This window comes from Sminthopsis crassicaudata, chromosome 5 (assembly GCF_048593235.1).
Source record: "Sminthopsis crassicaudata isolate SCR6 chromosome 5, ASM4859323v1, whole genome shotgun sequence".
NCBI classification, from domain to species: Eukaryota; Metazoa; Chordata; class Mammalia; order Dasyuromorphia; family Dasyuridae; genus Sminthopsis; species Sminthopsis crassicaudata.
In genome coordinates this window covers 195,748,586-195,773,825 of record NC_133621.1, presented here as the reverse complement: position 1 = coordinate 195,773,825, position 25,240 = coordinate 195,748,586, and the positions used below count along the sequence as shown (strand labels likewise).

Genomic DNA, 25,240 nt, shown 5'->3' with positions numbered 1-25,240 from the left:
GACAACAATGATAATTAAAGGTGAAAAATTAATTTCTCATTTGAGTACCCCACAATTATGCTATCTTTTTAAAACCTTGATTTTTAAAGTTATTTGTATACTTGATATTTAGACACTCTGGGGAAAGCATGTACTTTAGTTCCTTAAAACTTGTGAGGCTAATTTACCACAATTTTGTCTAAGACCTAGTCCAATTATTTGATCCTCTTACTCAGATCCTATTTTCATAATGCAAGTTATATATTATTTCAAAGATAGATACAATCTAGTCCCATAGTAAGGATATATAAAAAATGATATTATTTCAATGATTATATTGACATCAGCATATGCATTTCCAAATTTATTGTTTGGAATAACAACACATTGTTGGTGACAAGGTCCTCTTAGAATGTCAGTATTACACTAAATTGTATTTCATTATTTATTAACACAAGTTGCCTAGTTCTTAATTTTTTAAAACTAGTTGTGGCATCTATGTCTGAAAAGAATATTTGCTAGGTCAAAATAAGCCTTCATAATTATACACAATCCAGAACTGTTATTTTTTTGAAGCAGGATACTCCTTCCAAAGAACTTCCAAATACTCCTTCCTCTTTCCCTTCCTACTTCCCTCCCTCTCTACCTCTCTTTTTCCCTTCCTCCTTCCTTCTTCCCTTCCCTCTTTTTCTTCCTGTCTTCCTCCTGCTTTTCTTCCCTCCTTTCTTTCTTCTCTCTTTCCTTTCTATTAAATTCCCTTTTATTTTCATTGTATAGAATGGTTGGGTAATGTGAATTCCATCTGCAATAAAATTGAAACTATCACATGTGTGTCCCTATAAATATGTCTACTAGAAAATAATTTTCATGAAGTAAACCTGAATTATAATTTTTCATGAAAGAACCTTCATTTGTATGGATGAAGGTTGGATTGCTAGTGTAAGTAAACCTGAGCACCATGATCACAGAAGTCAAGAATAATGATAGGATCTTTTCCCAAGCCATTCCATTTTAATAGCTCAGACTTGTACTAATGATAGCTTGCCATTAAAGTCATTACTTTGACTCATATATAGATGTCCTGAGATAGTGACTTTTTAGCAAACTCTCAGATTCTGGTTCAGTGTCTAACTCTTGCTTTCTTGGACTGCCAAAATATCTATCCACTTAAGACACACATAATGAACACAGATTCTATAGAGGTTAATAATTGTAGTAAATGATATAGGACTTCACAAACTATATGTATTTTGGGAGTAGAATGTCATTTACTAGAAATCCAAGACCATTTCTGCTATATATTGGGAAAAAACCCTTTGTAGAAGGGGTTAATATAGTGCTTAGCACATACTAAGCCCTTAACAAAAGCTTTTTCACTCATTAATGTGTTAGTCCTTTACTAATATTCCTGCCAGTTCAACTGCACTCAGGGGAAAAAAGCTAACATCTAGACCAGATCTGATAAATTTCTTTTAATACTGAAGCCAGAGGAGTCATACTTGGCATTATGTAATGTTTTATAGCAGCTAAGCAGCTCTGATCATCTATGACATAGAGTGGCTAGATAAAGCAATGAAGTTTGCTTTGAAGCAGTTTGGTAAGCTGAAAAGAAAAACCCTTAGTTGGTCATTGTATGATTAATGCCATGGATAAGTTTTGGCTCAGTTGATTCAGATGAGCTATGGATTAATTGGTATTGCATTGTTTTGGTTTAAGTGGAATGTATTGAATTGGATAATCTGAAGTTCTGTTAACTTTAAGATTATGCTATTCTTGACTAAGATGATTACTTTGCTAAATTTCCTTCCTGGTTTTTGGGAGGAAGGTATCAAAAAGTTTCAGATTGTGATTGAGTTAGTGATACTTTTGAAGGTTTAGCATATTGGCAGAATAGTGACAAGAATATTAGGGTTTTAGGATTACTCTTACTTTGTTATTCTGTTCCCATTAGGCATGTGCTAGTTGAGTGAATACTTGTTATGTAGTGGAGGTTTCATTTGACAATTCTGCACTGTGAAACATTTGGCTATAAAACTGAAGCCATGGCATCAAACTGGTGACTTCTTTTGTAGTCATAATTTCTAGATCATAATGATTTGAGTTTAATATTTTCCCTTAAGGAAAAGGCCTTTTATTCATCTGAGAAAAAGGTTCAAGTGGTTTGTGCAGAAATAGAATTTTGATCAGTCATTTTGACCACAACTGTCATGACATTTCTCAAATTGCCCTATCAAGGTTTCTTCTGTGTCTTGTTTCGCTTCACTTTATTTCCCATTAACTTTACATAGGAAGACAGGCAGGGATAGTAATGTACTCTTTGGAATTGTGAATTGGTTTAATCATTCTGTAAAGTAATTTAGAATTATGTGAAAGCATTGACACATGCTGATAATCTATAGAATTGCATTGCTAGGTATATACCTAAGGTATATGACAGATGACAAAAAGAAAGGCTTTATCCATTTACACCAAAATAATTATAGCTACACTTTCTATAATAGCAGAATGCTTGAATGTTAATAAATATTATTACATTGTTGTAAGAAAGAATGAGTATGACAAATATAGAGATTGAATTTAATGCAAAGTAAAGTCCATAGAACCAGGAAAACTTTCCACAATGACTATTACATTTTAAATGGAAAAAAAACTACCACAAAAAATTTTACTGAATGCAGTAAAAATATGATTTTAAGCATGATCCCAAATAAGATAGATGTTTCTCATCCATCCTAACTCCCTTCAATCCTCATTCCTCCCTTCTTGGAAGAAGCGGGGATTATGAATGTGAAACACTATAGATAATGCTAGACTTTTCTCAATAGCTTTCATTCTGCTAAATTTTTTTTCTTTTTTAATTATTGTTATGATAAGTCACTCTGGGAAAGAAAAGGGAGGAAGTAGAGTGAGAAATGTAAATGATTTGTTTTATTTCTTGTTCTTTGTTAAAAAGTATTGATTTGTCTTAGATAGGGATATAAGGCTTCTAGGGCAGCTGGGTGCCACAGGGGAAATAAGAGTCTCAGGCCTGGAGTCAGGAAGATGTGCTAGCTGTGTGACTCTGGGCAAGTCACTTCACCTCTGTCTCAGTTTACTGTGAAATGAAATAATAAGCATCCACTCCACATGGTTGTAGGGAGGTGCTTAATGAGCACAGTGCCTGACCCAGAGTAAGTGCTATATAAATACTTAATCCCTTCTGCTCTTAGGATCAAACTACCAGTTGCTTTTTAAAATGGATGAACCACTTTAGGGAGTTCACCAGTAAGTTCATCAGCATTTGTAAACATGCCTTTCATAGAGATACAATTCAGTCTTTTAATCAGCTTTGTTAGTCTTACTCATTATGTAGGATTGGCTGAAGTGTTTCCTCTGGAGAGTATTTCTTTAATAAACATTTCTGTTAAACTCTCTTCCATTTTCATTTTCATCATTCTTTTTTGGTCATTTCATTTTGAAAGTTTAGCAGAAACTCCCACCACAGAATGGGAGAAATGAGTAAAGCCAGTCAGATAAGAGACAATAACTTTCAATTGTTGATAAGAAGTCCCTGGAGTATAAGGAAGGAATTGTACATTCTCCCTTGTTGGAAATTTTGTAAGTTAAGTTCTCATGTAATGCTAGAGAAACTGAGGCAGGATAGAGATTAGAGAGTTTTTAATATTTTATTTGAAAGGGAGAGATTTACTGGGACCAAATGGATCCATGGTTTGGTCCCAGGGCTGAATGAGACTATCGTCCCCAAGAATCCAGCATCCAGCAGCTCGTGAGCTTCCCTTGAAGTATATGTGCACATGGCTCTAAGGGACCAGGGGTATACCAAGCCAGGGGTATACCAAAGGACTATCAATAGGGTTCTGACAGGGGGAGGCACTGGACATTCTGATAAGTAGGGGAAGGTCTGGGGTCATGATGTCTCTAAGACAGAAGGTCTTTCTCCTTATTGGAATCATGATGATTAGGAGGGAAGAGTGGTGTTGCAGGATTGAGCAGAACAATTAGGAATTGAGGCAGAACAATTCAGGGAAACTGAGTCAGGACAATAAAAGGGAACTGTGGCACAACACTCATATAGGGAGAATTCTTTATCTCTTGTTTTTATGTTCTTTCTTTAGTGGAATTAACGGGACATTGTTTTCTTGAATCACTTTTATAGATTTTTCTCACAAGTGTTCTTTTCTATAACTACTTAATGATTTTCCACCAATGTTAAAGTTAAGATTATTCAAGATAATCTAAACTCTCCTACTCATCAAATATATTTTGACTGCTGCACAGTCTGTGGCTTTAGGGTTTTTAAAATTTTTGATGTGATTTTGATATAAACAGATAGAACCTGTACTAAGAGTAAATGAAAATAGCAGAACAGTGCTGTTGTCTGTAAATTCCCCATCCTCCAAGACTATATCAAAATATTACTCCCTCTTTTAAATGAAACCATTTCTTCTTACATTTTAACAATTTCTTTACCTCACACAGAAATATCAATGATATTGTATTGTAAGGTATAGAAATCGGTATGCTTTTAGATCTTTTATACAGATCTTTGAAGGTTTGCTGGGTTTTTTGTTGTTGTTATTTTTTACTTAATACTATACAACTTTCCATTCTTCTCCAAAAATTGCTTATTTTTAGTAGGCTACACAAAGCTGTAAATTTGATATGCAGTGATAGATTATTGATATTTTCTACAGGAAGCTATAGTTCTGTAATCATCTAATTTAACTATTTAGTCATAAGCTGTTTATTTACCTTTACATTCTCTGGGTTTCTTCTTTAGGATACTGCCAGTGTAAAGTCTTCTAGTAGCTTGGAACCCAATCTCTTTTGCGACGAAGAGATCCCCATTAAATCTGAGGAGGTGGTGACCCATATGTGGACAGCACCATCATTCTGTGCTGAACATGCATATTCATCTGCTTCAAAAAGTTGTACTCAAGGTATTATTCCTTTGTTTTTATATGTGGGGAGGAGATGAGCCTAAAGCCAAAAAAGAAAAACATTGTTTTGATTAAAGTTGATCAAAATTGTGCTTTATAAATTGTTAATTATTGTTCAATGTACTAAATATGATTCCTAGTCTGAATAGTTTGCCTATCCTTGAATTATTGGCAAATGGTAGGACATATCAGGTAGAATATGTAGTGAAAGTGAATCAGGTTTCAATTCTAATTTATAATATTATAGAATTTTAGAATAAGTCTAAGTGCCCTCTTTTTTTTCTTTTATTAAAAAAAAAACCCAGAATAAGAAAAAAGAAAAATAGAAAAGGAATAAAATGCAAAATAAAACAAAAGAGAATATTGTCATGTGCCCAGCAGAACATCAGGGAAGATCAAAATATATAACAGCAAATTACCAGTTCAAGAAAGTATACATACACACACACAAATATTTTAGCAGAAGAAATTATATTCATGAGTGTCCATCTTATTTTTACTACTTTTGCTCTCTGCTGCACACTTTATTCTTTTTTCCCCCTTTCATCTCCATCTCATCCTATCTCCAAATAGGCTATTGTTAAGAAAGGATATATTTATGTATACGTGTGTGTACACACACACACACACACACACACACACACACACACACACACACACACACACACACACACACACACACACAAATACATATACATACATCCCGTCCCTCCCCACCACATACACATAGCCTTTCCTATCCCTGCTGACCCTTTGCTTTCTCCTAACTTACTATTAACCTCTCCTACCCAAAGATCCCTCCCTTGTCTTCTTCCCTCACCCTTTGTTTCCCTGTTCCCCTTCCCTCCTCCCTTATTTCTTTATAGATTTTGGAGAGTGCTATATCCTGGGTAGTATATATGTTAACTGCTCTCTTTTAATTCTTAGACTTCCTGACTCCATTCCTTGAGGGCAGTACCTTTTCTGTAACTAAATGTTCTTGGCTTCTTCCTTTCCTTGTAAGACAGTTTCCAGACCTCTTCACTGTCCTAGTTGCTTTGGACATGCTTTATAAATTTATTGATTCTCTTGGTTAAAATATGTCAATCAGAACTCAACACAGTATTCTGGACCAGTGTGGAATTCAATGGGACTGTCTTCTCCCTTAATAAGAATAATTGTACTTCCAGAATATAGGGTTTCTTTCTTTCTTTTTTTTTTTTTTTTTTAAACCACATCAATAAACTGGTAATGCTGATTTACTGAGCTTTGGGTCAGTTAAAACCATCATGTCTTTTTCACATAAGCTGTTTTTCTTACAGAAAATTTTTTTCCCTTTTTTTCTGAGGCTGGGGTTAAGTGACTTGCCCAGGGTCACACAGCTAGGAAGTGTTAAGTGTCTGAGGTCAGATTTGAACTCGGGTCCTCCTGAATTCAAGGCTGGTGCTCTATCCACTGCGCCACCTAGCTGCTCCTTTCTTACAGAAAATTTTAAGCCCATGTTTAGAACCCACATTTCATCTTGTTAAATTCCATCAACTACAAAATTGTAGTTGAAGGAAACAACCTAATAGACTAGGCCTTGCATTTTGTGGGCTAAGTAATTGTTAATTATAAAGTAGATGTAAATTAGGTATGAGGCTGATAACTTTTTTGTATATGTGCTGTGGCACTTACCTTTTCCCCAGTTTACATAAGGAAAATTAGAGGAACACAGTAATAAATATTTGAAAAAATTCCTGAGGTGCTTTTGAAGGTTCAGGATCCATTTATCTGTTTTACAAAGAATATTAGCAATATTAATCACAGATCGTAGAAAGTAGTACCCAATAGTAATTTGCTTTCTGGTCTTTAATATATAATTATGAAAATGGTTTACTGTATCCTTGATTTGGAATTATAGCATCCTGAATCTTAGGCTATACCTCAATTAGATATGTGTGTTTTATTTCTCTATAGTGATAACCAGTACAGTAGAGAAGGTCACCCACATCTTTTTATCTCTATTTGGAGGATAAATACTTTACTTTGAAGTATAACTACATCGCTGGGATAGGCAAAGATATATTAAACAGATTTCTGTATTTGTTTATGATAAAAGAACTAGTTTCAAAATCCTGAGAATCTTTGTTTTAATAATCATTTTTATATAAGAGGAACTGTGAATATAAAGTATTTGGGTAAAGGTCATTTTATGTATTTCATATTTTATTTTTGCATTAATATATGATCACATTTGTAGTATCTAATGCTGCTACCAGGATTAAGACTTCCACTGCAAAAAATTTCTATCATACATATGGTTTCTTGTAGTTTTTCTTTCTTTAACTTGTCTCTGTTTGCACAGGTTCCAGTACCCCAAGGAAACAACCCAGAAAGAGTCCTTTGGTGCCCCGAAGTTTGGAGTCTCCAGTCTTGGAGTTATCAGCTGGCGCTAAAGCCCAATTAGAGGAACTTATGATGGTTGGTGATCTCCTTGAGGTATCTCTGGATGAGACTCAACACATCTGGCGAATCTTACAAGCCACACATCCACCCTCAGAGGATAGATTCCTTCATGTCATGGAGGTAGATACTAATCTAAAATTTACTTTCAAAATAGGATATTAACACTCCTATGAATACTGAGTATTGCCAATGGTGCTAAACCCTTAATAATAACTGACCTTTTATATGGTACTTGAAGGTTTGCAGAGTGCTTTACATAAATTTAAATTATCTCATTTAAGCCTCTCAGCATTCCTGGGCTGTGTAGGTCTAAAAGTATTATAGTCTTCACTTTGCAAACGATGAAGCTAAGGCTTAAAAAAACTTAAGTGACTTGTTGATGAGATCACAGCTATTAAATATCAGAAGAGTGTTATGAACCTGTCTTCCTGTCTCAAGTGTGACACTGACTATACCATATTACCAAGCTTTGCTGGGGCCTAAAACACAAGCAAGGGATGTAATGAAAAAGAGTAGCATACTTGGGGGAGAGAGGCAAGAGAGAGAAAGAAGAGAAAAACTTTTATTAGGAGTGGAATATTATCACTAGCTGCCATTCTTTGGAAAACTGTACTATAATTTTTGTCTGTACTTAGTTTAGAAATTGGGTCTTCATTAAATTAGTTCCAGTCTAGTTTTCAAATTCCTTAAATTAGTTTTTCAAAGCTTCACTCTATAAGAATTACTTTAATACTCCAGACTTTCTGCACATATCTTCCAAATGATTATTAATCTTATCTCATGTTTCCTCCATTCCTTCTATGCTTGCTTTTTATTCATTAATTATATTGGTCCATGGTTTTCTTTTCAAATTATATTTTTGGACAGTTTAGGGATCAATAACATATTTCTCTCAGAGAGGGAATTAGGTAGTCTTGCTATGTTTTGAAAACATCTATGTAATTTGAAGTTACTTCTTTAAGTTTTTTTTTTTTTTTTTTTTTTTTTAATTTGCTTGTGAGTCCATTTAGGTCCCTTTTTTTTTTTTTTAAGTTAAAAATTTTTTTTTTCTTTAGGAAATCCAAAAACTTGAGGCATGTTTTATTGTTTAATCTTTGATTATGATTCAATCCTTAATTTTGACTCAAGATTCCTGATTGCTTTTTTAAAATTCCATATTGTAGAATTTAAAATTTTCTGATTTTAAATCTGTTGATTTTCACAAAATTTTTAATCTTATCTCTCTAAAGGATGACAGTATGGAAGAAAAACCTTTGAGAATAAAAGGAAAGGATTCTTCTGAGAAGAAGAGAAAACGAAAACTGGAAAAAGTTGAACAGCTTTTTGGAGAAGGGAAACAAAGGTCCAAGGAACTGAAGAAACTGGACAAACCAAAAAAGAAGAAGTTGAAGATGAGTGTAGATAAGTCAAAGGAGCTGAACAAATTGGCCAAGAAGCTGGCAAAGGAAGAGGAAAGGAAGAAAAAGAGGGAAAAAGCTGCTGCAGCCAAGGTTGAACTTGTAAAGGAAAATACTGAGAAGAAGAGAGAGAAGAAGGTGCTAGATATCCCCTCAAAGTATGATTGGTCAGGAGCTGAGGAGTCAGATGACGAAAATGCAGTTTGTGCAGCACAGAATTGCCAGAGGCCTTGTAAGGACAAGGTAAATCCTAGCTCATCCCTAACTCAACCAGATGTCAGAGAGGAAGAAGAATTTTGACTTCTAAAGGCTGAGTTTATGAGAGCATAGCTGTAACATGATAGTCTGTTCTTGGTGCAGCCCAAATTGGCCTTCTAAATAATTTGGTTTCTGCATTTTTTTCCTTAATAATCCCTGGTAAATTGTAAGGCATCTAGACTACTGGGATGACATCCAGTAGAAGTCTTTCACTAATTAAAACAAAACTAGAATACATTAAATGAACATAGTGAGGCAGATGCAAGGACAAGCAATACAACTATTGGCATGCAACATGTTTTATTTTATAAATCATCGTGAATGTAGTTTTAATTACAAAATCAATTAAATTTAATCTTAACATTCAGGTTTTTTTAAAGTCTTTAGCATAAAGGTATTTATAACAAATCTAACAGTTCCTCCCTTTGTTCTCTTTTGTGTTGTCTTGTCTATTCACCCCTGTATTTATATTAACTTTTCTTTCTTTATAGTTGTCACAAATGTGTGCTGATATTTTGTTGTTTTGTTCTTTATGCCATGTATCTATATTTTTCGTGATTGTTCACAGGTTTGTAAATCTAGAGGTGGAGCCACCTAATCCAGCTCCCTCGTTTTACAGATGAGGAAACTCAGACAGATTAAAGTGACTTAATCCCAGTCACAAAAGATCAGAAGTGGGATTTGACCCAAGTTCTCATGAGTCTAGAGGCAGAGTTCTTTCCACTATACTATGTTGGCCCCTTGACTGTTGTTTTCACTTGCAATGTATTATTTCATTACATTGATTTAGTCATTCCTAAATTGTACATTGAGGGTTTTAGGATCATAGAATTTAGAGTTGGAAGGAACCTAAGAGATCACAGAGTAAACAGCATAATTTGCAGATGAGGAAATTGAGAGGTAAGTTAACTTTTCCAAGATCACTTAGGTAGAAAGTTGCAAAACCAAGACTCACATTCACTTTCTCAGATCCCAGATTGAGCATTCATTCCAGTTCTGTAGGAAATTTTCTGGTGTTTTTGAAGGTACATAAATGATACTATTATAGGTATCTTTGAATAGCTAGCTCAGCGCTTTCCTTTTGTTCATATTCTTAGGGCATATGTATCACAAGATTATTGAATCAAAAGTTATGAGTAATTTATCATTTAGGAAAATGAAACTATTTTAACGTGCTATCAGATTGCTTTCCAAAAGGATTTTATCAATATCATGTATATACATCAAGCCTTGTTAACAGTTAGAATTGTTGAAAAGGGAAATGATCTGCCTTGGGAAGAGTGAGTTTCCCCATTTTTTGTTAAATGAAAGCAAGAGAACCATTTGTCAGAGATGCTATGGAAGGGTTTTTTCTTTGAGGCATGGGTTGAGATCTCATCCAACTTTTCTTGTATGATTTTGTGCTTGTCCTGTCTTGCTGTAATGTATTATGTGAACCTCAGGACTAAATCTTTTATCAGTGAACCAAAATGATAATGAATTAGCTACTTTAGAAAATTGTACTTTTTAGTGGGCTGATATTGAGGTGGGATGGAAGTAGAATTATAAAACTATACACTCACTTGTGCCTTCTGTCAGATTCCAAATGTGTACTTTTAACTCTCTAAATGAAATGTTATCTTTTTCAACCCCTTGCTTAAATCTTGTAAACCCTGGAGGCTAGGGTTATTATTATTATTATTATTATTTTTTTTTTAACTCAAAACCAGAGATTGTTTTAGAGGCCAAATCTGCAATGGTCTTAGAGTCGATGAATTTAAAAGAAGAAATCTCGACTCCACCTTTATTTTCACTCTCTGGCATGATCTCAACTCTTATTTATATTTATAAATTTCTTGACAGGTTGAGCAGAGCTTTGTTACCTACATGTTGACGTATTATTTACACTGTTGTAGTTACTTTTTATGTTTCTTTTAGCTATTTTCTTTACTTTGTATAACTTTATACATGTCTTTCTATGCTTTTGTTTTGTTTGTAATTTAACTTAATTTTTTTGTTTTATATTTTAACTTTTGAATTCTCTCCCTTCCTCCCTCCCCACCTTGCACTAGAGAAGGCTACCATTACCACAGCTTTATAAATATATGTAAAATCATACTAATTTCTCTTTATCACTCCTTTCTCTTGGAGGAGGATAATATCTTCCTTTATTGGTCCCTTTTAATTGATTTGAGTATTTAGAATACTCAGAATTACTTGGTGGTTCACAATTATTCTTTGACTAACATTGCTGGAACATTTTCTTAGTTCTAATCATTTCACTTTTCATTATTTCATACAAGTTTTCTTATGTTTTCCTAAAATTTACCAGCTTATTATTTCTTATATTGCAGCAGTATTTTATCACAATCATATGCCACAACTTGTTTAAGCATTCCCCACTTAATGGGCATATTTTTAGTTTCCAGTTCTTTGCCTACCACAAAGACAGTTGCTATAAATATTTTAGGATATATAGATTCTTTCCTTTTTTTCCCTGATCATCTTGGGAAACAGATCTACAAGTAGTATTGTTAGGTCAAAGGGTATATCCATTTTTTTTTTAAAGCAGATTCTTTATAATCATCATTCCTTATGGGGCCATAGGATTCCATTAATTTTATTTGTCAGAATTTGCTCAACCATTCCCTGATTAACACATTTTATTTCCAGATTTTGTTATTACAAATAATACCCCATGAATGTTTTTATACATAGTTGTCTTTTCTGGCTGTCAGTAAGCTTTAGAATAGATAATCCTAGTTGTGAGATCTCCAGTTTCCTTTTATTAGAAGTTCAAAATTTAAAAATAAGTCATCATGATGAAGATTACAGAAATGTATAGAAAAAAATGAGGCTTTTTGGTTGAAAATTTTAGTAACTAAGTTGGGAGTATTTATTACTTATGCTATTAAATGACTTAATTTTAGGGCATTACAAATTCAGTGGTAATAAAATATTTATTTTAAGTACTTGTGATAAGATCATTCAGTATCTTACTCCTAACATTTAGATATAGCAATTATATAATAACATTTTCATTAGAAAATGGTCATAAAATGAAATATATAAAGAACTTTTGAGAGATTAAAACTTGCTTTGATACTATTCAAATATTTATTCCTGTTTCCAGGAGTAATATTTATTCATTATGTCCTAGGAGATTTAAATTTCTTACTTATTTTTGGATTAAAAATATGAAAGGATGATGTGTTATTTACCATATTGCTTTCTCTTGTAGGTTGTTCCCCTTCTCCCATTTCGCTATAAGTCAAACATTTCTTCTTTATTATTATCAATGATATTTGGGTACCTCACATTTTTAAGATTATTTGTTTTTTTGTTCAGATGCCTCTGTAAAGTAGTAAATATTCTTAATTCCATTAGAAGCAGTGAAAAGGGAAGTAACTTATTTGAAGCAATATCTAATGACTGAGTGACCAAAGTGAAATTCGAACCACTACTCTTGAGCTTTTAGTCATCTGCTTCTCCTACTGAACTTTTACTCTTTTACAGTATTAACTTCTTAGTCTTTTAACTTCTGAGTAGTCATGGGATTTTTAAAAAATTCTTTTTTTAAACAAGGAGTAAAGTTGAAAGAGCAAAATATGGCAAATTTCAGAGAAGCAACATTAAGAATTTATATAAATTGGCATATAACATTTTTTCATTGTAATCAACATAGCTATGCTTCAAAGGAAACCTTGTTCTTTAAAAAGGTCATAAGAGATCTTAACTTTGGGCAGGTATATCTACCAGGGTTTTAAAAAAAAAAGAGAGAACTAAACTGCTTTCCCTCTTGCTCCTGGCTGAGAGAGAAAGATAGATGAATCTATACTTGGGTATGTATGATCCTTAGGAAACTGGGGCTCAGTGGTTATATAATAGTATAGGATAAGATGTCAAGAAAAGTTCAGGACATGGAAATGTAGGTAATTGATAACTGATTTGACATTTGGGCAAGCAATGAGTAGAGACTATTCTAGTTAAGAGAATTAAAGTTGGAGCAAAGGTCTGTGGGTTTGCTCATAAAAAGGATAATAATGTCATATTCAAGTAGCTCAGAGAAATAAAAGTTCATCCCTCTAATTAAAGTAAATGTCCATAGATGCCAAAATAGCCAACATACTCCTCTTGTGTGTCCTATTTGTATCTACCTACTGTCCAATTAGTACCTTCTTAAATCACATATCTACAGTGTTTTTATTTTTACTTTGGTGCACAGAAGTGATTAACTCCCTTTTTCGGCTTTATTATATTACTGCTGGGATAGGCACATTTTGATTACTTATCTTTGTGCTGCACAGTTTGAGTTCAAAAGCCAGACTTCTCATAGAGAACAAGGAATGAATTTAATTTGAGAAGGAACTATAAAAGTAATTAATATTTATGACAACAATGACTACTATAGTCTTTCTTCTTAAAGAGCTCTGTGATAATAGTTCTGATTAGATTAGTAAACTTGAGAAGCTGTGTGATCTAGTGGTAAGCCACCAGGGGTTGGGGCCAAAAGTGAAATAATATTGATAGTTCTGGTAGACTGACAGAGACCAGATCTGAGAAACAGAAATTTTGTGGATTTCGGATTAGATTTGCAAGATGGAATCATGATACTACTTTAGTGCTCAATGTGTGCTGTGAGAGATTGGCTGGTGAAGATCTGGAATGTATCAGCTATGTGCTGATGACAGATATTCATGAATGAAAAATGCCACATGAGAATTATTCCAATTTTGTGAGTATAGTTAACTTTTAGATAGCTTCCTGGCTTCCTCTAATCCCTTTTTAAAAAGAAGAAAGAAATAGAGATTGTATTGACTGTGGATTTTCAGTGATTCCACCATCATAATCTAAACAGTTTTTGTTTTTAAGAGATAACTTGATATTATGGATTAGTTCCCCATTTTTGAGAAGAAAGGACTTTTTTAGATGTCAAAAATTTTACAGATGCCCCGTATGATAGCAGTTGCACTGTTATTTATTGAATGAGAAAAATAGACATCTACCGAAATCTATTAAATTAGCAATGCTTTTAAAATAAATTTTTATTTTATTATAAATGTGCAGAATATGGAATTTGGAAAAGTTGTAAGACATATGGAATGCACATACATACACACAAATGGATATATACACATATATCTTTTTGGAGCCAAATTAAGATAGAAGTCACATCAGTGCACCACATGGATTCTTGAATTCTTTGCAGTGTCTAGTTCCTCAGATGTTCTTGTCCTACAGGTTGGGAACCATTGGTATAGTGAATAGATCATGGTAGTGAACTTGGGGAATCAGAAGACCTGGGTTCAAGCACTGACTCTGCCATTTACTAGCCATTTGATCTTGAACAAGTTAATTAACTCTTCTAAATCTCAGCTTCTTTATCTGAAAAGTGGGGGCAGTGCTTGTCACACTTAGCTCACTGAATTGTTGTGAGGATAAAGTGAAGTAATGGATGTAAAACATACAGAAATACTTGTGAAACAATAGTTGTGTAAAAAGTAACCTGTTATGTAATATGCCTTGACTTTACTTTCACCCTAGGGATAGCTAACTGTCCTAAAGCCCTCTCAATCTTATCTCCTACAGGTAGACTGGGTACAGTGTGATGGTGGCTGCGATGAGTGGTTTCATCAAGTCTGTGTGGGTGTTTCTCCAGAAATGGCAGAAAATGAAGATTACATCTGTATAAACTGTGCAAAGAAGCAGGGGCCAAGTAGCCCAGGACAGGCCCAGCCTCCTTCTTTCATAATGAGCTACAAGCTACCAGTGGAGGAACTGAAGGAGGCCAGCTAGCAGAAGCTTGGTTAGTTTAGAACATGAGGGAAATGGACCACACTGAGACCCTTGTCATCAAGGGAAGGTGGTTTGGATCTGCTCTGAGTTGTTGCTTCCAAAGATGAATGGCCTGCCGCAGAGAAAGCCCTCCTCGCTTTTTCTGAGCAGTAGGACTGTGTGAGCCACATACTGCACCAGCCCATCTGTGCAGAGATGTCTCCTTTGGCCTGCCAGCCGTTCTCTTAACTGGAGTGTTTGCTCGTGAGTGGGGTGTCCTACATTGTGTTCAGAGACTTGACTGAGCAGTAGGGTAGCTGATCCAGCTGGAGTGTGGATCTGGCTTGGGGCCTGTAGGTGTTAGCTAGAGATTCACAGCCTAATGGCAGCACTGTTTGTAGGCATGTGTGGAACCAGAGTGCCTTGGGTCTGCCTCAATGGGACAGCAAGATAGCCGTCAGAATACCATAGTCCCTTTCTGCTATTTGTAAAAATTCTGTATTCTACAGTCATTCAAGGGAGGGCAGATCTGCAGGTTCTATTAGGAGTCAGATGGAAAAGCAGCATTACCTATACCAATTCCTAGTGCTTGTGAGTACCAAAAAAGAAAACCTGGAGCTTCCGTTCAGCTGGGGCAGACCACCGAATGTGGAGAATACCATCTCAATTCAGATGTTAGGCTGGATCTTGGAAAGAAGAGCATTTTTTATTTCCTCCAAGAGCAACAGCTTCTCTTATAGAGACTGGCTTTGAGAATTACCAGTCTCCTGGGCCTACATGTTGAAGAGGAACAACTACATGGACCCAGGATTCTACACAAAGAAAAGGAATAAAGGCCAGAAGGGTTGTCTTGCAGAGCCACAATGGTGCATGCTTTGGGGATAACATTATTTTACAAGTATTCCTGTCATCACCAGGCTTTAGGCATGATCATAAGCAAGACCACCATATGTAACTGCTCACCTTGTAGTCCTGACCCATAATCTACCGTTCTAAACACTGGCTATTTCAGATTCTGGCCCAGAAGCAGCAACAGATGATGCTGAATCATACCCTGGCTTCGACAGAAGATGTAGGATTATGGTACCTCTAGGTGATGAGGTCATTTTAGTCGATCCATTTTTAAAGAAAAGAACTTGTTTTTACTTTTTTCTAAATGTCTCTGACTACTGACTGTTCTATAAATAGATTATTTTTCCTTTTTTTAATATACATATATAAATATATATTTACCACTATTACCAGCAGCATACATGCAGTTTTCCACCATCAAAAACCCATTTGGGGGCTGTTTTTGTTTTTGTTTTTTGCTTTTTAAAAGGACCTTCATTCCTTCCTTGTAGTACAAGGAGTAAGCAGTCACTCTTTCCCAAACTAGGCTAATTAGACCTTCCATCATCTTGCCTGTGTTCAAATAGGTAATTACATTTTCTTCATGTATTGGGATTTGTCCCTGTCTTTGGGGAAGTGCTGGTCTCACTTTAGTCAATGCTGTTTTGTATGTGAATGTCTGAAGCTGGCCAGGGTGCTGTATTCTCTTCCCTTCCACTATGTTTTCATTTCTTGTACAGATGATAGGTGAGTTATAGAGCAGAGTCTATGTAGAAGATGAGCTGAAATTTAACAAACAAAACAAAACAAAAAAAACCTTCCTAAAAATAGTGTTTTGTCTTTGACTGTTCTGCGTCTCTTCTCCGTGTCCTAAAAGTAATGATTTATGACATTTCGGCAGCTGAACTAAAAGGTATCCTGAAAAAAGCTTATTAACTCCTCCATCCTTTTTTGCCTCATTCTGTTTAATAGAGAGTGAGTGGCTACTACTGTCCGGTTATTATTTGAGTCAATACAAGATTATATAAAACAAATTTTATAAAATCTGGTTTCCTTGAGAACATTTCCATTGCATGCCACCTATTTTAGTCATTTTCCCCTCAATACTACTGTTTTGTTTTTTATAATCTTGTGAATTAATAGTTCATATTTTCAGGTTTTATCAATCCCAAATAAGGAAAATATAACTGTTTCAAGATTTAGTAGATGAATATTTTATTTTTTGAAATACTTTATTCTTAATTTAAGAATTATCAACATATGTGGATATTTTGCAGTGAGTTCATACCTGAACTATATGTTTTGTTCCCCTCTACTTTCACTATGGGCTGTAGGTTGTTAATCTAATATTACAAAGATAGAGAGGAATAAATAAAATAATTGATGATTAATTAAAGATAAAGACAGGAATAGAAAATAATCTTGAGAACTTAAAATATGAGAGAAATTCTATCAGTCTCCTTATTGTGGCCCTCTATGTAAAAAAAAAAATCAAAAGAACTCCCATAATTACTGATGTCTCTGGCTCCTTGGAGATGTATGTTTTCTCCGCTATCTCTTACACTTCTCTCTAAAATTCAGTTGTTGGGAGCAGGCCATAAAAATGTCTGGTATTCCAATTATCGAAGTTTTGTGCCCTTTAAAGTGGTGGGGCCAACAAGAGTGGCAATCTAGAGAATGAGTTCTGACCCTAGGTAATATATATAGGGGTATATTCCCAGAAAACTCACAAGAAACAAACTAGCCTCCAGCCGTATATGATTTCTTGCTAAAAAGTTGTTATAGACATCATTTGACATTAAAAGAATTTATATTCCTTTGTTTACAACCATGTGATTATCACTCAAATAAAGTATGAGAACTTGACTTAATTAGATTACACATTAGACCTTCAAGATTGGGAAGCAAAAAGTTAAATTAATGTTCACATACTAGACTAGTTTTTGGGAAGAGTAAAGGAAGTAAAAGCTAAGAGATCTTTGTATTCTACTAAAGCATATTTTTAAAAAAGAAACTACTTACTGATATTACAGCTTACATCATTCTTCAACACTATGGATAACTTTGGTATCAAAGCGTGGTTTTTAAATGGTTGCCAACAGAAAATGGCAGTTCATCATAGTTGAGCTTTTTGCTTGTTTATTTCTTTTCAAAGGCAATTGTCATTGCAAACCATTTTGACAAAGGTTATGGAACAGTATAAAAGGAAAGTTTAAAAATGAAAATAACAGTTAAAAACCACACTGGAGGTTGATGGACCTGTCAGATTGACAAGAAGATTTTAGTTGTTGCCTCAGTTCTGTTCTTACTTGCTTTTGTACTCTAGAAAATGTTATTTTTTTTTTTATTTTACACTTTAGAATTTAGATGCAAAATAACACTTTCAAAAGCTATTTCTATAAGTGTTAGTATCCCAACCAAAAAATAAGTCTGCATGAAATCAGTACTTGAAATTGAGCAAAATCTCATTAATTCAACAAACATTCATAGAACACCTACCATGTGTAAGGCTGAGGGAGTTCATGTACCTTATAGTTTTTGAGATGAGAAATATCTGCAAATCACTGTACAGGATAGAAGCTGAAAGTACATTAAGAAGCATAAAGGGATACTGAGACTTCAGAAGAAAGATTTGATCGCAAGTCTGTAATCTCTTTATTTTGGAAATAAAGAAAATAAACTAGAAATTACATTTGCAGGAAAGATGATTGATTAACTATTTTTTTTTTAAGAGAGTTGATGAAAATCAAGAGTTTGGGCTAAAACTTGTGTTAAGGTGAAATTGTTAAAAATTTATGTCAACTGACATAGAGTTTTATTTATTGACTGCCAGATTGGCAAAAAAAAATGATTGGTTTGGTCTATTTTCTACTGTTCTAGTTGTTTTTAGATTCAACAGACATTTTAAATTACCTTTTCTGTGTAAGACAATGTAAAAGGTAATAAGACAGAAAAAATAAGTCTTTTCTAGCTAGAAATTTACAGCTTGGAATTAGAAAGAAAGATTGGGTATTGTTAGATTTTCCTTTCACCTGAATTATACTTTGGTAATTTATTGCTAATGAGAGGGAGGTACTGTAGAGTAGGGATTACAAGGCTGATTTTAGAGATCTGAAGACCTGCATTCAAATTCTTCCTCAAACATATTACTAGCTGTGGGCAATTCACATAATTGTGCATTATAGGCACAGGCAAGTCTTATGCCACAGATAAGTGATAAGAGATTTCATTTGGGTTCCTCATATTGATGAAAGAAGTCCAGGGCAAAAAAAAAAAAAAAAAAGTTATAAAAATAGAAATGAAAAATTTTAAACAAGAATTATAATATCTCTCTTGTTTGGAGGTAGTATTGTATAATGGACATAGGGCCAAGCATAGAGGTAGTCCTGAAATCATGTCCTGCCTCTGACCCATATTAGCTGTTTTCTTGGGGGCAAAATATCTCTTAGAACCTTAGGCGACTTTAGAAAACTGTGTTTCTGATTTGCATCAGTGAATGAAAGTTTCTCTATTAAGGAATTCCTTAAACCTACTTGAAATCATAAGTTTAGACCAAAATATTTTTTACAGTCTAAACAATCCCATAATGGAATGTTTCCTATTAATAATCCTTCAAGTGATTCTTTTTAGAGAACAGTGTTTGTCTCACTGTCTGTGGCACACTTTAGGGGTCCACAAAATTTGTTGCCAGAAGTCCTTACTATATACTTTGCCTTGCTTCAAAATATCTAAAATTTTGTCATTTTTTGGTGGGTATTCCCTGTACCAATGCAAATCACATTTCCTTAATGCATTAGGAAGAGGGGAAATAGTGGATGTTCTAAAACAACCTGGTTTCTGACTCCTGTTGCTCCTCCTCTCTACATTTTCCCATGTTCTTCCTACTCTTCAACCCTCTTTCTTTAGGTCTCACTCCTCCCCTCATTTCTGCTACCCAGCTCTGAAGTAAAAAAAAAAAATTAAGATATTTTATGTAGTTGGAGTATACTTTGGTTAGGAAAATATTGTAGGACATTTTCATAGAGATTACGTGCAGAATATTATTACATATAATATGGGCTCTCATTTAACAGGGTTATTGGTGCCTTATAATAAGTACAGCTTATTTTATTATTTTAATCAGCTGGACATATTTAATTTTCTTTTCCTGAGGAAAAATTTGGCATTAGAGAGCATTAATTATTACATATAAGAGCCAAAAGAAAATAAAGCTTGATGTGCATTCAAAGTCTTATATTCTCAAACTGGTTACAACTTGTAACAGTTATTAACATGTGATATAGTTTGATGTAAAGTGTATAAGAGTGAGGAAAACTGGCTTACCAACTGTTGTACAGATGAATAGGAGTTCTCAAACACATTTCACTCTGTGGCTAGGAAAGGTGTTGGATAATCTGATGGTATCAACAGCTGATATTATACTGAGAACAGTCTTCAAAAATACAGATAGGTTTGATACCTGAAGAGATCAGCTGTTCAGGTGATGACAAATATATATAAGATGACAAATATATATATATATATATGACTCTACCTCTGTTCCTTTGAAACTTTGTCCCTTTACAGTGAGCCAACACGGGGGATAAAAATAGGAGATAAAAAAAAGCCCTTTGAAATTTGTATTTCCCAAATGCCCAAGACGGATTCAGACCCAAAGTGTCTTTATATAAGGGAATGATATGGGGTCTCATAGAAATCTCAGAGACAAATAATAGGACTGCTAAGGACCTTCTGATTATAAGAATGAAATGTACTCTATTTTTATTAGTTGTGAGGGAATTTCTTTTCTACATGGAATAATTAGGTGCCTATATTTTCTTAAGATAGTAAAATCTCTAATGAAATTCCTTAGGGCATTCCCTAGTAGTCAACATATATTGACTTTCTGTGTGCCTACCACTATGATATATACTGTGTAGAATGTATAATAAGTAGGAAGCACAATCTCTTTCTTGAAGAAACTTTGCATTTTAATTGAGAAATGAGGTACATATGCATGAAACATGGCAGAATATACTAGGGAGTTGATAAGTAATAAAATGCATAACGTAGACTAAAATTGCCATTGGAATTCCTTTTGACATTTCTCCTGCGGAGACACATTTTAATCAGTGAAATAACAATATGCTTAATACAGTTCATTGAGAAGCAACATGGTATAGTGGTTATAGAGCTGGCCTTTGTGAATTCAGAAGGCCTAGGCTCAAGTCCCTCTTCTGAGCTAGTCCCTTTATCTTTCAGTGGTATAGGGGAATGTGTAAGATGAAACTGCAAAATGGTTATCATTCTGCACTGGTACTACTATTGGAAGCTACTCATCAGAACCTCCCTATACTCCCTACTAAATCTTTGATCTAGTTTAAAAAAAAAACAAAAAAACAGTCCATCTCTGGTCTGATCTAATTTGTATCCTCCCTTAGGGACCAGCCTAGGAAACTTCATCACAGTGGGTGATTTTTCCAGTCACATCAATTTAGGTTGACTATCAATAGAGGGAATTCCTACCTTAATGAATTCACATAGTTAGTGGTCAATGGCTTTCCTCATCTATAAAATGAGGATAACATGTATCTCAGAATTGTTTTGAAGATCAAATGAGATAAAGTACTTTGCAACTTTAAAACACTGTGCAAGTGTAAGCCAGTTATTACTATAATCTACCACTGGGGACCCCCAACCATTGAGAGTTGGCTAGTCTGTATGCTGTTTAGGAGGAGATCACAGGAGCCTCAGAAATGATTTGGATAGCTTCAAGCTGATGCATCGTGGTTTATGAAGTCCAAATGGATTGCTCAGGAATAATTGGATAGAGTGATAATTTTTTTAATCTTGGGAAAATTTATAATCACCTAAGTAAGCAAGTCACCTCTCCCCAAGTAAAAATTATGTTGCAGAAAAAAACACTGATATAAAAGAGATGGATTCTAGTCAGGTGTGTACACTTTAGTAAGACATTCAATCTTTTAAGTCATATCTAAAGTGAGGTAAAGGGTCTAGGTGATAATTACCAGAAAATATTAAATACTTGGCAATGGTATGCTTGGACTATCATATAAAGTGCTAAGGAACAAAAGGGGTTAGATAGCGTCCGAGGTATTTTATTGAAATACTTCTATCTGTATAGGATATATATATATATACAGTGATCTCTAAAAGGAGCCTTCTACCTATAAAAATTCTATAATCCTGAACAGTACATTCTGTATGTATTCTCATCCCAAAGGAATTTACACCTTTAAAGACCTAATCATTTGATCAATAAAGTATTCCGGGCACTATGCTAAGTGCCAGAGAGAGGGAAAGAAGCAAAATAGAGTATGTTCAGGATAAATAACACAGGGAAGTCACTGGAATTACAAGAGGTTGGGGAAAGTTTCAAATTCCCAGTATCAGTTTGTGAAAAAGTACCAGGTCTTCCTCATGTCTTCTCCATATGAGATTTTCAGCTCACACAAGAAAAGGGAAATCTTAGTCTAGTCTAGTGCCTCGTTTTACAGATGTGGAAATAGGCTAAGTAGAACTTGGCCCAGATGACATGTGATTTGAACACATTCTCTGACACTAAAACCAGGGTTCTTGACTCTGTAGCCTTAGGCTAGCCACAGTTTAAACAGATTAAAAAAACAACAAAAAACACAAAACCCTGGCCTTTATTGCTTGATAACTGACTCTAGAAAGTTTTCTGTCTGATCTGTCAGCTGTCTGAAGGCTGATTCAGTGTTGTTCTTTAATACCTGTTCCCCTATATAACCATCATTGTCTGTATGACATTGCTAGTTTGATTATAGGTCTTATGAGTCATTCTGTTACTTTCCTTCTATTTATTTGATCTTATTCAAAATTGCCATCTCCAGTATGACTTTAACATTTGTTTTCTTATTTGATTCATAAAATAGGTGAAAGGGACCTCAAATCTTTCCTGTCCCTAGAAAGGAATCTTAACTAATCAACTGAAAAGAAATACTACTGTTGACCCCAAAATTTAAAAATTTCTAGGGAATGTTTACTTCTTCTGCATCACTGTATGTTTCTTTTTGGTCTGTTATGTGAGTTCTCATTGAATTTCTTATCAATTCCTAATGTACTGTAACTATATTTCCAAATTTGTCCTGACTTTTTCTTCTGCTCTAAATTTTTTTGTTCCTTATAGCATTTCTACTATTCCTCATCCTTTTTTAAGATCTTCCTGGTCTGCTCTACTATTTATGATTCTTAAAGCAGTTGATTGGCCTGGGAGGAATCTTAACTTCAAGTGTGCTCTGCCTCCATAAATGAATATACATGTATCTGTGTAGCTATATTTATGTACAGATACAACATATAAAGTAGCTCATTTTATGTAGCACTTTAAATTTTACAAAATGTTTTTCTCATGATCCCAGTGACTGAATATAAGCATGTATACAGAGGACAGTCATATGTTAATTGTATATGTGTACACATAGATTCACTGCATATGAAAAATTATAAAGCTATGAATGAAATACCTAGGGGAAATAGCCTGTTCCCCTTGAGTTTAATAAAAGTTTACAGTAAAATATTTCTTCTTATCCTTCCCCCCCCAACCTGGGTATTTAAAAAAAAAATTGGTATTGGACCTTTAATACTAAAACTTACAGTAGATTTTTTTTTTTAAGTTTTGTTAGTTTTTTTTTTTTATATTGTCATTTCCCTATAACTTGTCTTCTGTCCTGATAGAACTCTCCTTTGAAATAAAAATGATTAAGCAAAACAAATCAACACATAGGTCATGTCTGACAGTGGGTGCTTCATTTTACATCTATAGCACACTACCTGGTGCTGTGGCACCACAGTAATTTTCTTGATTTGGATGGAAATCCTATAAGATTGTGCAGCAATAGTATCAGATGCAATTTCTCTGTTCACTGTGGTTTATTGAGCTTGGTAAGTCAAACCTTTCTAGCTCCTCAGGATCTCAAACATCCCTGCATCCTTTTCTATGCAAACTACTGTGGCATTTTTTTTCTTCTTTTGCATTTCCTTTGGAAGCTGCCAGTGTGTAATTTCTGTCCCCATTTCATTCAAATATGGAGGGTTGAAGAGTCTCCTTTTTATAGAAATTATTCCTTCAGAATAATTGGGATGCAGTATGAGATTTGATATTTATTCTTGAGAATGTATAAGATGGGAAGTCAGCAGTTTGGTTTCCTTGAAAGAGAAGTAGATAAAAAAGGGCCAAAAGTTCCTCATCCTGGAAACTTGGGAGTAATATGTTACTATCCCAAATGACAAGATTGAGAGTCATACGGTGATTTCCACTTAAGAAATGGATGCTTTCCAATTAATTGAGTTAGGATCATTGGGTTCTTTGGTATGTATAACTGTTCTAGGCTTGGAGACATACTCAGTAGCCAACCCATTAGCAGACATCCCTGTTTCTGCAAATCTAGTGCCAGTGGCTTTACTGCTGAGGTTCTAGGAATTAATGTTGGGAATCCTCGAGATTTTAGGAGATCATTTTGTCTACCTCTGCTGCTGGGCAGGACTAAATCTAAGCCATTCCTAAAACATACTGCCTGTTTGCTGGAAAGAGTCTGGAATACACTGCATGTAAATAATCTGGTACTGTCCTACTTTTCTCTAGTTATTAATGCCAAGTAATTTGTTGTACAATAAATATTTGTTGGCTAACTAAACAAATTTTTTCTCATTTGTGATGCTGACATTCTTGTCATTGGCCAATAGTGTACCTTCCTAAATTGGAAATGAGGACATTACAGTGTGGAGCAGATCTTGAATCAGATCCTAATTATCAGTTTTCTACTACACTGTTTATCAGAGTTGTCTGGAGACTCTTAGGAGTTTTCTTTGGATAATTCTTTTTGGTCATACTGGTAATGATGAGTTTGGGGAATGGAAATGTAAAGGATCTGAAGAGAAGGAAGGGTTCTGAGAATAGCATTTAAGTTTGGCATAGAAGCAGTATAATTGATAATAAAGGGAATATTCTGTGGATGATGCTGCAACAAGCACATAGTGGAGCCTAATGGAATAGAAATCACAATATACATTATATTCTTTCTGTAACCATTTCTCTTTCCTTCCCATTGACCTTTACACAACTTCTATAAGAAAAGCAGCAGTAGCAAAGGGGAGTGAGTTTGGCTCTATGAAACAACAGAAAGGATCTGCAGAAATCAAAATGAGAGGTTCTTGTAACAGGATGAAATGGGTCTCCGGCAATCATGCAGTTGATCTTTCAGAAAAGGAAAAAATCAACATCCCAGATATAGGGAAGGAGAAATCTGGAACAAAGTATGCATAGAGTTTGCCTATAAACATTCACTTTGACATTTCATGCCTGCTTTATGTTAGGTGGTATGGAATATAAAATAAAAACAATCTTTGTTCTAGAGATTGCATTCTACTTGGGAGTTATTATATATACAGGAAAGTAAGCAACTAATTTGAAGACACATCACTTAGCAACTGGAAGGATCATGGCACATGTAACTCCTGAGCTGAACTTTGAAGGGAGGTAGATAGGAAAAGGTCATGTATTCTAGGCATTGGGGAAACATGGCTCCAAAGATTTGGAGCCAAGAAATGAAATGTAGAATTTTAGGCCCCATTAGTGGTGCTGCCTGGCTGAAATATGCAGCACCTAAGATGGACATGAAATAAGTGGGACAA

General features: G+C 34.5%; 1 protein-coding gene across 5 annotated transcripts in view; it reads left to right on the top strand.

Moving 5' to 3' along the window:
• Positions 1 to 16,414, top strand: part of KDM5A (lysine demethylase 5A) — a 91,809-nt gene extending 75,395 nt beyond the window's left edge. For 3 of the 5 annotated variants that reach the window (XM_074269312.1, XM_074269311.1, XM_074269315.1), the window contains 4 exons: positions 4,760 to 4,919; positions 7,246 to 7,466; positions 8,576 to 8,986; positions 14,546 to 16,414. In XM_074269312.1, coding sequence (XP_074125413.1) covers positions 4,760 to 4,919; positions 7,246 to 7,466; positions 8,576 to 8,986; positions 14,546 to 14,776 — 1,023 coding nt within the window. In that variant the 3' untranslated portion in view covers positions 14,777 to 16,414. The remainder of the gene's footprint in view (positions 1 to 4,759; positions 4,920 to 7,245; positions 7,467 to 8,575; positions 8,987 to 14,545) is intronic. The other 2 variants (XM_074269314.1, XM_074269313.1) reach the window with 1 other exon arrangement.
• The last annotated feature ends 8,826 nt before the right edge of the window (positions 16,415 to 25,240 follow it).